Below are 12,231 nucleotides of genomic sequence, written 5' to 3' on the forward strand. Positions count from 1 at the left end.
GCTTAAAACAATACAATGATCATAATTTAAAACAAGAGTGAGTCTTTTTTTTTTTAATTTTTTTTTTCAACGTTTATTTATTTTTGGGACAGAGAGAGACAGAGCATGAACGGGGGAGGGGCAGAGAGAGAGGGAGATACGGAATTGGAAACAGGTTCCAGGATCAGCCCAGAACCTGACCTGGGGTTTGAACTCACGGACCGCGAGATTGTGACCTGGCTGAAGTCGGACGCTTAACCGACTGCGCCACCCAGGCGCCCCAACAAGAGTGAGTCTTAATGGCAGAACGTTTTTTAGGAATCTTTTCCCGTTTTTTTTTTAAGGCTTTGAGGATAGAAATTCAAACACCCTCTCCCCCTCCACATGGTGGAAATACTTCTGGAAGAGTCCAGAAGGGACAGTGACTGGGGAACTGAGTGTTTCTGAGGGAGACTTTTCACTGTAAACTTCTGAAAACCTCTTTTTTCAACATGTTCGTGCATTTTACAAACGCTTTAAAAAATATGTTGGGGGCACCTGGGTGGGCTCAGTCTGTTAAGCGTTGAGGACTCTTGACTTTGGCGCAGGTCATGGTCCCTGAGTCCTGGGATTGAGCCCCGTGTCTGGCTCTGTGCTGAGCCGGCAGCCTGCTAGGGATTCTCTCTGCCCTTCTCCCCCTCAAGTGAGCGAGCACTCTCAAAATAAAATAAAATAAAATAAAATAAAATAAAATATGCTAAGAAAGGACTCACAGAAATCACAAAATGGAGGATAGTAAAAATAAAAATATCTGGCTGGTAATCTTGTTCTCTTTTATCCAAATGGAATTTAGCGTACAATGAAATTTCATGTTTGGGATATCAAATTGCCCCCCCCCCCCCCAATATACAGGAACTCGGTCGGTGTTTTTGAAACTTCAGGCTTCAGTAGGTTCCACTTCCTGCTCCACTGAGTATCATCAACAAGAATGAAAACCTGAGGCCTTCCTGTCGGTATCTAAGTACAATCTTCTCAAACCCAAGGCCGTGCCCATGCAAAGGGCGGCTCAAGAACAATCTAGAAAGTTCTTTCGGTGTCCGGAGGCACCTCACGTAGGTTCACGAAGCGTGAGGGGCCAGCGGCGCTTCCCCGACGACCCCAGGCGGGGAGAGGGGGGGGGAAAGCAAGGGCAGCCCCGCCTCCGCCCGCGTAGGTGCCCCCCCCCCCCCCCCGCGCCCGATCTGTCGAGTCATCCGTCCTGTCACCGCGCCCGCGCGGGGGATGGGCGGCTGCCCCGGCGGGGGTGGGGTGGGTGGGGGAGGGGCACGGGGGTTCTGGTGACACGCGAACACGCTGCGATCCTCAACGTGGCCCCTCACGAAAACCCCTCTGTCCGCGGAGGGGGAGGGACGCGTGAGGCCTGAGCCCCCTGCGTCAGGGGCGGGTCTTGGCAGCGGCGGGGACCGTTGGGGCTGAGGGGACGGGGACGGGGGCGTCGGGGCCGAGCCCGCTCCGGGCGCCCGGGATAATCCAGGCCGGGTTTTCGCACCTCCCGCGGCCCCGCCCCGCCCCGTTCCGTAGGTCGAGCGCCGGCCACGTCCGCGGACGCCGCACTCAACAGTCGCGCTGATCCCTCCGCGAGGGCGCCGAGCACAGCGGCCCCCTCCTCCTCAGATTCTCCCCTGCCGCCGGGTCTCCACGGGAAACCACTACGCGGGGGGGGGCCTTCGATGATCTGGGGTACTGCCTTGTCTGTCCGGGGCGGGGTAGGAAGAGCGGAGAAAAGTAGTCCGTTCTCGGCGTTTCTGCGGAGGGATCCAGCGGAGCAGTTCCACCGAGTGCTATATAAGGCGGTGCCGGGTGCGGCGTAGGCAGTTCCGTGGGGGCCGGGAGTTCCGTTGCAGCTCTTCGGTGTGAGTCGCCGCCACAGCCGCTTGGTGAGGAGCGGGCCGCTACCCCGGCCCGGGGGGCTTGAGGTCGTGCGGCGCGCCGGCGGCGGAGCGGCAGCCGAGTCTTAGTCGACGCGGCCGGCGAGCAGGGCGGTTCTGAGGGGCAGGGACGAAGCAAAATGGCGGCCGTGCCCGCTGCCTGGGTGGGATAAGCGGGGCTGTGAGGTTGGAGGGAGAAGACGCGGGGAGGGGGTTGGGAGCGGAAGAGAGCGCGACGGGCCCGTGAGGCTTTAACGGCTCTTTGCTGGGGCTCCGCGCGGCGAGGGGCGGTTGGGGGGGGCGTTTAATGTCTGGCGGCCGCGCTGGCAAGAGACTGGGTTTCTGGTCGCAGTGAGGGGAAGCTACGGGGACGGTGCCACCCTGCGCGGCCCCGCGCCCGCTCCGTCGGTCACGTGATGTCACCCCCGCGTGGGCTCACAATCCAGGGTGGGGCCGCCCACTGCCGTTTGTGTGGCTCGCTTTTGTCACTCACGGGACACAAGGTTTGGGCCTGGGGGAGACCCTGCAGAATCGTCAGGGAACAGACATCAGTGGGGGGGAAGGGGGAGAGCAAGAGAAGTGAGACAGCACCTTCACTTGGCTGGGATCCTCTCTCTCAGGGCCTGAAACGGGGTTGTTGAGCTTTTTTTGTTCTGTTTCGTTTGTTTTTATGGTTATTTATTTATCTGGGGCCAGAGCATGTGGGGAGGGACCGAGGGAGGGAGAGCGAGAGCATCCCAAGCTGGCTCAGTGCTGGGGCTCAATCTCATGAAACCCTGAGTTCATGACGAGCTGAAACCAAGAGGCGGTGCTTAACGGTTTGAGTCACCGGCATCCCCCTGGTTGGGTTTCTTTTCTCAGGCAAGGTTTAGTTTAGTCACTGGGCTCTTGTAAGATGACCTATTACTTTTAACGCTATAGATGTGTTCACATGTGAGTTGTTTATTACAATCTTGGGTTTTTTGTATTCGTTTTGTTTTGGTTTTTTTTTTTGGTGACAGACCATGCAGATCTTCGTGAAGACCTTGACGGGCAAGACCATCACCCTGGAGGTGGAGCCCAGTGACACCATCGAGAATGTCAAAGGGAAGATCCAGGAGAAAGAGGGCATCCCCCCTGACCAGCAGAGGTTGATCTTTGCCGGGAAACAGCTGGAAGATGGGCGCACCCTTTCTGACTACAACATCCAGAAGGAGTCCACTCTGCACCTGGTCCTCCGCCTCAGAGGGGGCATGCAGATCTTCGTGAAGACCTTGACGGGCAAGACCATCACCCTGGAGGTGGAGCCCAGTGACACCATCGAGAATGTCAAGGCGAAGATCCAGGACAAAGAGGGCATCCCCCCTGACCAGCAGAGGTTGATCTTTGCCGGGAAACAGCTGGAAGATGGGCGCACCCTTTCTGACTACAACATCCAGAAGGAGTCCACTCTGCACCTGGTCCTCCGCCTCAGAGGGGGCATGCAGATCTTCGTGAAGACCTTGACGGGCAAGACCATCACCCTGGAGGTGGAGCCCAGTGACACCATCGAGAATGTCAAGGCGAAGATCCAGGACAAAGAGGGCATCCCCCCTGACCAGCAGAGGTTGATCTTTGCCGGGAAACAGCTGGAAGATGGGCGCACCCTGTCTGACTACAACATCCAGAAGGAGTCCACTCTGCACCTGGTCCTCCGCCTCAGAGGAGGCATGCAGATCTTCGTGAAGACCTTGACGGGCAAGACCATCACCCTGGAGGTGGAGCCCAGTGACACCATCGAGAATGTCAAGGCGAAGATCCAGGACAAAGAGGGCATCCCCCCTGACCAGCAGAGGTTGATCTTTGCCGGGAAACAGCTGGAAGATGGGCGCACCCTTTCTGACTACAACATCCAGAAGGAGTCCACTCTGCACCTGGTCCTCCGCCTCAGAGGGGGCATGCAGATCTTCGTGAAGACCTTGACGGGCAAGACCATCACCCTGGAGGTGGAGCCCAGTGACACCATCGAGAATGTCAAGGCGAAGATCCAGGACAAAGAGGGCATCCCCCCTGACCAGCAGAGGTTGATCTTTGCCGGGAAACAGCTGGAAGATGGGCGCACCCTGTCTGACTACAACATCCAGAAGGAGTCCACTCTGCACCTGGTCCTCCGCCTCAGAGGGGGCATGCAGATCTTCGTGAAGACCTTGACGGGCAAGACCATCACCCTGGAGGTGGAGCCCAGTGACACCATCGAGAATGTCAAGGCGAAGATCCAGGACAAAGAGGGCATCCCCCCTGACCAGCAGAGGTTGATCTTTGCCGGGAAACAGCTGGAAGATGGGCGCACCCTGTCTGACTACAACATCCAGAAGGAGTCCACTCTGCACCTGGTCCTCCGCCTCAGAGGAGGCATGCAGATCTTCGTGAAGACCTTGACGGGCAAGACCATCACCCTGGAGGTGGAGCCCAGTGACACCATCGAGAATGTCAAGGCGAAGATCCAGGACAAAGAGGGCATCCCCCCTGACCAGCAGAGGTTGATCTTTGCCGGGAAACAGCTGGAAGATGGGCGCACCCTTTCTGACTACAACATCCAGAAGGAGTCCACTCTGCACCTGGTCCTCCGCCTCAGAGGGGGCATGCAGATCTTCGTGAAGACCTTGACGGGCAAGACCATCACCCTGGAGGTGGAGCCCAGTGACACCATCGAGAATGTCAAGGCGAAGATCCAGGACAAAGAGGGCATCCCCCCTGACCAGCAGAGGTTGATCTTTGCCGGGAAACAGCTGGAAGATGGGCGCACCCTTTCTGACTACAACATCCAGAAGGAGTCCACTCTGCACCTGGTCCTCCGCCTCAGGGGGGGCATGCAGATCTTTGTGAAGACCTTGACGGGCAAGACCATCACCCTGGAGGTGGAGCCCAGTGACACCATCGAGAATGTCAAGGCGAAGATCCAGGACAAAGAGGGCATCCCCCCTGACCAGCAGAGGTTGATCTTTGCCGGGAAACAGCTGGAAGATGGGCGCACCCTGTCTGACTACAACATCCAGAAGGAGTCCACTCTGCACCTGGTCCTCCGCCTCAGAGGGGGCATGCAGATCTTTGTGAAGACCTTGACGGGCAAGACCATCACCCTGGAGGTGGAGCCCAGTGACACCATCGAGAATGTCAAGGCGAAGATTCAGGACAAAGAGGGCATCCCCCCTGACCAGCAGAGGTTGATCTTTGCCGGGAAACAGCTGGAAGATGGGCGCACCCTGTCTGACTACAACATCCAGAAGGAGTCCACTCTGCACCTGGTCCTCCGCCTCAGAGGGGGCATGCAGATCTTCGTGAAGACCTTGACGGGCAAGACCATCACCCTGGAGGTGGAGCCCAGTGACACCATCGAGAATGTCAAGGCGAAGATTCAGGACAAAGAGGGCATTCCCCCTGACCAGCAGAGGTTGATCTTTGCCGGGAAACAGCTGGAAGATGGGCGCACCCTGTCTGACTACAACATCCAGAAGGAGTCCACTCTGCACCTGGTCCTGCGCTTGAGGGGAGGTGTCTAAGTTCCTGCTGTAAGCTTTGACAAGATGCATTGCACTTTTCTTTCAATAAAGTTGTTGCATTCCCAAATGGTGTGAGTTTTTGGCCAGTGAGGGGTTCTTTTTATTTTGGATGGGGTTTGAGGGATCAAGAAATTTAATCTATCAAATGATTCTAGTAACCAGGAGGTAAGAAAGGTCAGTAAAAATGGAAGGTTGCAGTTAGAATTCTCCATGTGGAATGTCTATAGCTATATTTATACTTGTTTTAAAAATACAGAATTGGGGCTTGGTTTGTGAGATATCTGAGAATGGGAAAGTTCTGGGCTACCAGCAATCAGGTGATATTAAAAAGAAGGTGGTCATGGCAGAGCCTGTAGGTGGAATCTATAGAAGAGCCAGCTTTAATACATAGCTCTGTTTCACATGGAGTTACACAGAAAGTCGTTTGACTAGATGTTTTTAAATAATGGCAAGTAATGTGTAATAAAAAGCATGGCATCATGCTCAAAAGTTGAGGAATGCGTGGTTATTTAGATCATGAAAATTACTGATTGAAATATTAGCAGTTGCTGAGGTAAGTTGTCAAAGTGATCCTCAAATTCATGTGACTATAGATGAAGCTTTTATAGAAGAGTGTTAGAAGAGGCCACATTCTCTTGGTCTTCACTTAGGAAAGTTTATAGCAGTTTTTACCCAATCAGATCCTTGTGTCAACTGCAAACAAAGGTGGAAGTCCAGGGAAACTTGTTTAATGTAGGGAATTGACATTGGGTGGTAGGTGCCCCAGAAATCAGAACTATTAGAACTTTAAAGAAGGGACTATTCTCCAAAACACTACTGCCTTCCACTTCCCTGGTGTTTTAGGGTATCCGTATATAATCTTGGGTGTACAGGAGATTTTTGTGTTGTCTACCAAAAGTCACCAGTCTTCGCTTTAGGCACTAGAAAATGCCTTTTGAGAAACCTATTAAGTCTTAGGTAATTACATTAGTTGCAGTTTTTCACTTTGTTGATACAAGTGCACAAAATGTAGTTAAGTGTCCCATGACTCATTCATATAAGTTGACATCTATCAAGAAACAAGAAAGACCCAGGAACTCCACTAGCACCACTGTGGTGTAAATTAGGTGCTCATTCCAAACGTTATAGTGTAGGAAAACCCCAAAGCATCTTGAAAATCACCAGTCTGCAGAACAGGCAGTACATGGTTCATAAATAACCGTGAGAGTTAATTTTGAAGTAGGCTCTTGGCCTAGTGCAGGGCTTGAACTCAAGACCCTGATAATGAGACCTGAACTGAGATCAAGAGGTGCTTACCCGGCAGCCACTCAAACACCCCTGATGAGTTTTGTTTTGTTTTGTTTTAAATATTTTTGAGAGCACACAAATGGGGGTGGGGGGTGGGGAGGGGTAGAGAATGAGAGGGCAGAGGATCTGAAACGGGCCCTGTGCTGACATATAGCCGATGCAGCACTCCACTCACCATGAGATGGGGACCTGAGCTGAACTTGGACGCTTAATGGACTGAGCTGCTTAGGCACCCCATGAGTGGCTTTTAAAAATTTTCCAGGGGCATCTGTATGGCTCATTGGAATGTGCAACTCTTGATCTCAGGGTCGTGAGTTTGAGCTTCCAAATTAAGGTGTTGTAACTAAGAGGTTCAGGGGCTAACAATAGTTCTTGAGAACATGGGGCTGGATCATATTGTTACAGCCCAATGTCCCTTAAGACAGAGACCCTTAGTGCCTTGTGCAGAGCTAGAGGGGTCTTGGCATTGTAGCGTAAGAGCATCAGAGCACCAACCTAATAAAACTAACCCCTGGTGGGGATGCTCAATAATACTTGGTTCCTCGAACTAAAGTGCTGCCTGCCAAGTTTAATGAAAGGAATTGCTAATTAACAAGAGTAAGTACTAGAAAAGTTTTGAAAAACAATTATGAGCACAGGGGTGCCTAGGTGGCTCTTGATTTCCACTCAGATCATGATCTTCTGGTTTGTGGTTTGAGCCCCAGGTCAGGCTCTGCTTGGAATTGTCTCCCTTTTTCTCTGTCCCTCCCCACTCGTGCTCTCTCCCTCTCTCCCAAAATAAACATTAAAAAAAAATTTAAAAAGTTGAAGCACATTAAAATCAATGATGTGTAAAGTGAGAGTTCCATATAAGCCTACTCTTAGGAGTTTAGAATAGGTTTGCTGCTTATTTTAATTACAAGGTATACATTGTGTGTATCATAAAGTCCAAGATAGTCCACCTGAGTTCCTGATTATTTCCCGGTGATAGCTACTTCTAAGGTTTGGTCCTTTTTGGGGACTGTAAAATAAATACACCATAGTTACTTATATACATACATATGTATACACATGTGTGTACACATACAAATAGGACCATTTGCAATGCAGTGTTTCTCAGCTTTTTTTAAAGTTGTGTCGTTATGGACATTTTTTCATGCCACCGTATCTAGACCTGCGTTCTTTTTAACACTCTTGCTATTCCACTTATATGGATGCCCTGTAATTTCTTTAACCTTTCCACCAACATTTGTTTTTTGCTGTTACAGTGCTGTAGCAAAGTCATCTTTTACACATCTCTCTTTTATACTAATATTTTGAAAGTATAGCATAAATAATGAGATTTCTATGTAATAAGTTTCTCCAGGGTAATTAAAAATTGGCCTTAGAGCTTAACTTTTATAACTATTTGTTGTCCCATGATACTTTTCTATTTTAATTTTTTGAGTAGGTAATACCTTTCATGTGTTCCAGAGACATAAAAAGTTTAAAACTGTGTATAACAAGTCTCCACCCAGTTCTCCACCCCCCATCTTCCCCCGCCCCCACGAACTTTCAGAGTTTCTCTCTACACATACAGGCAACCGCTAATTTTTAATAACCCCTGCTACAAAAAGCAGCATACTGGTTTGCAGTCTCCTGCACCTTGCGTTTACACTTTACATCTTTTATAGTTTTGACAGAGTTCTAATATCTTTTCATTTTCTATGAAGGAAAAATGCCTTTTATCTCATTTTCTCAGGAATAAAACCACCTAGCCAGCACAATCCCTAGTGGAACATTTACAGGGTCCCCGCCAACAAATCCAGAACTGTAGTGACACAGTGATGAATAAGATGTGTTTCTGCCATTTAGGCGTCCTGAGTCGAGTTAAAGAACAGAGATCATAGACTTGTTCAGTTTCACCGAGTGATGTAATAGGTCAAAGCACCCCGAATTTTGCTTTCACACATGAATTAATGCTATGGAAGGATTCACCTACATAGATACAGTTGCAAGTCTAGAATAAACTAGAAGAAAAGCACATGGATCTCATTTATTTTTTTTTTAAATGTTTTGATTTTTGAGACAGACAGAGCATGAGTGGGGGACGGGCAGAGAGAGAGGGAGACACGGAATCCGAGGCAGGCCCCAGGCTCCAAGCTGTCAGCACAGAGGCGGAGGCGGGGCTCCAACTCAGACTGTGAGATCATGACCTGAGCTGAAGTCGGACGCTCCACCGACTGAGCCACCCGGGCGCCCTGGCTCCCATTTATTTTAAAGTAGTGTTCCTTTTCATGTTTTGTCTGAAAGCACAACAGAATCCTCGCCAAGTTATAAATATGACCCTCGCAGAGGTATGCTGTTTAGAGACTGGCAAGTGCCTTTCTTTCAATGATCCCCCATCTCAGTGTGCAGTGCTTATTTCTGCCGGAAGAGGGAACCCTAGGACAGGCTTCGGTTTAGTCGTGAGGCCCGCAGCGCCTCCAAGCGGTTGTGGTTGACCAAGCAATTTATGTTTTTGCCTTTCTCCCTGGTGAGGCTTTTAACTGTCTCACCCTTTCCGTCCTCCCACCCCCTTCACCCTCCCACCCCCGCCCCAATGCCTTATACGTTCTCCTTTTTCTTCCAGTCCTACAGCCACTTCCTTTTCCACCCCAGTTGGAATTACTCCGCAACATCTAATGTAGCCATTATTCAATGTAGGCCCTCTATTTCTGACTCTATCTCATCAGATGTAATCCCTCAAAATGCTCTCTTCCCTGCTTCCCTTATCTGCTGGCCACTTTCTTTTCTCCATATGCTTCCTGTCATTTTCCGCCTTTCTCCACTCAAGCTGCTCCTTGTTTCTAAAATACCACCAACCCCGACCTCAACAAATCAAATCGTATCCGTCCAGGCCGGCTTCAAAGGTTGGTTGCACAAAGCCTTCCTTGACTGTCCTGACTGGACATCATCTGAAGTCCCTGAAATCTAGCTCTTTCTAGTTTTGTATTGAAGTTCTTTATTCAAACGAGATAAATAAATAAGATAAATTTAAATTTAAGATAAATTGTTCCTTTATTTGAGAATAAATAATTACACACAGCAGCAGAGATGATCGGATTGAATGGGAGAAGTTTGGGATCCTACTTATGATCTGATGGTTAGGAGAGGCTTTCCGGGAGGAGACTCCTTAAGTGAGACCTGAAAGATGAGTGGAGGCAGCTTTGCAGAAGGTGGGGCAGCACAAGGTAGTTCAGGAGCCCCGGTATTGGCAGGGTTTGGCATATCTGAGGAACAGAGAGACCAGCATGGCTGGAGTGCAATAAGCGAGTGGAGAGATGGGGCCGGAGGGCTTTCAACAGATACACTAAATGCTTGGTCTGGAAGGGGGCCCAGGCATCAGCTTTAAAAAAACAAAAAACAAAACAAAACAAAAAAACCCTCTCCTAGTGGATCTAAAAGTGAAGCCAGGGTTGGGAACCACTGTTGTAAACTGTTGCTGTCATTTAATCGGTGGAATACCTTTTAATCAAACTGGTACCAAAGAATTGTATTAAGGAAGTTCAAATGTATTTAAAACATTTTTAAAATTATTTTATGAAAAAAATTTTTTTAAGATTTATTTTTGAGAGAGAGACAGAGTGCAAGCGGGAGAGGGGCAGAGAAAGAGAGGGAGACACAGAATCTGAAGCAGGCTGCAGGCTCTGAGCTGTCAGCACAGAGTCCAATGTGGGGCTTGAACCCACGAAATGCGAGATCATGACCTGAGCTGAAGTCTGGTGCTTAACCGACTGAGCCACGCAGGCACCCCTATTATTTTATTTTCTTAACTTTATTTACTTTGAGAGAGAAAGAGTGAGTGGGGGAGGGGCATGGGGGGGGGGCGGAGAGAGAAAATACCAAGCAGGTTCTGCACTGTCAGCACAGAGCCTGATGTGGGGCTTGAACCCATGAACCCTGAGATCATGACCTGGTCCAAAACCAAGAGTTGGATGGCTCAACCCACTGAGCCACTCAAGGTTCCCCCTCTACCAGTTACTATTGGGAATCCTATTTTTAGCAACTGTTGGTATCTACTCAATTAAAACTTTATTGAGCCCCTACTGTATCAGAATGTTTCCTATAATAGAAAACTCAACCAGCTGGTCTAAACCTTAGGGAAATACATTTATCTTTATAACAAGACACTCAGAGCCAGGACTCTGGCCTCCTCTGTGTTGCCTTTTTTTTCTCGGGTCGTCAGCAAGATGGCTGAGCGGTTCCGGACATCACATACAGATCAGACAATGTCCACAGGAAGAAAAAGTGACACATCTCGTTCCTGTGACTCTTATTAGAAACAAAACAAAACAAAAAAATCTTTCCTGGATGTCCCCATGGCAGACATGCCTTCATTGCCCAGAATAGGACTATCTGTTCATTCATTTTATTGTTGTTGAAACTGTAGAATCTATTTTTTAAGATTTTTAGTTGTTCTTATTGTGTTTCTTCTTCTTGTGGTTGGAATATAAACAATGATTAGGACACATTTATCTCTCAGAGATGGTTATAGTAAACAGGACATATTGGGGCACCTGGCTGGCTCAGTTGGTGGAGCGTGATACTCTTGATCTCAGGGTTGGAAGTTCAAGCCCCATGTTGGGTGTAGAGATTACTTTAAAAATAAAATCTTGGGGCGCCTGGGTGGCGCAGTCGGTTAAGCGTCTGACTTCAGCCAGGTCATGATCTTGCGGCCCGGAAGTTCGAGCCCCGCGTCGGGCTCTGGGCTGATGGCTCAGAGCCTGGAGCCTGTTTCTGATTCTGTGTCTCCCTCTCTCTCTGCCCCTCCCCCATTCATGCTCTGTCTCTCTCTGTCCCCAAAAAAATAAACGTTGAGAAAAATAAATAAATAAATAAATAAATAAATAAATAAATAAATAAAATAAAATCTTGGGGTGCTTGGGTGGCTTAGTTGTTTCAGCGTCTGACTCTTAATTTTGGCTCAGGTGATGATCTCACTATTTGTGAGATCGAGTCCCGTGTGGGACTCCACGCTGACAATGTGAAGCCTGCTTGGGATTCTCTCTCTCCCTCTCTCTCTGCCCCTCTCCTGCGCATTCTTTCCACCCTCCCCCAAATAAATAAACATTAAAAAAATTAAAATCTTTAAAAAAATAAACAGGACATATTTACAAACCATCAAATGAATCTTAAAATGTGTTGAAAACCCGAGCTCGGGGCGCCTGGGTGGCTCGGTCGGTTGAGCGTCCGACTTCAGCTCGGGTCATGATCTCACAGTCTGTGAGTTCGAGCCCCGCGTCGGGCTCTGTGCTGACAGCTCAGAGCCCAGGGCCTGTTTCAGATTCTGTGTCTCCCTCTCTCTCTGCCCCTCCCCCGTTCATGCTCTGTCTCTCTCTGTCTCAAAAATAAATAAACGTTAATAAAAAAAAAAAAAAAAAAGAAACCCCGAGCTCTATGGAATGAAGAGTGGAACCTATCAAGAGGGACTATGGCAGGGGAGTGGCCAATTCAGATGTAGGCAGGAGGGAGCAGGGAGGTGGACCCCAGAGTCTGGGTGAACCAATGTGGAAGGGTCAATATTTCCTTTAAGCCCATAT

The 12,231-nt window shown here is 49.2% G+C and overlaps 1 protein-coding gene across 1 annotated transcript; it reads left to right on the top strand.

Moving 5' to 3' along the window:
- Positions 1 to 1,738: 1,738 nt before the first annotated feature.
- Positions 1,739 to 5,471, top strand: UBC (ubiquitin C). Its single transcript, XM_047828807.1, is given in 3 exon segments — positions 1,739 to 1,895; positions 2,888 to 5,357; positions 5,360 to 5,471. Coding segments are annotated over 2 exon segments (2,532 nt in total). The 5' UTR covers positions 1,739 to 1,895; positions 2,888 to 2,890; the 3' UTR covers positions 5,425 to 5,471.
- Positions 5,472 to 12,231: the final 6,760 nt, after the last annotated feature.

The sequence above is a fragment of the Prionailurus viverrinus genome, chromosome D3 (genome assembly GCF_022837055.1).
Source record: "Prionailurus viverrinus isolate Anna chromosome D3, UM_Priviv_1.0, whole genome shotgun sequence".
Lineage (NCBI taxonomy): Eukaryota > Metazoa > Chordata > Mammalia > Carnivora > Felidae > Prionailurus > Prionailurus viverrinus.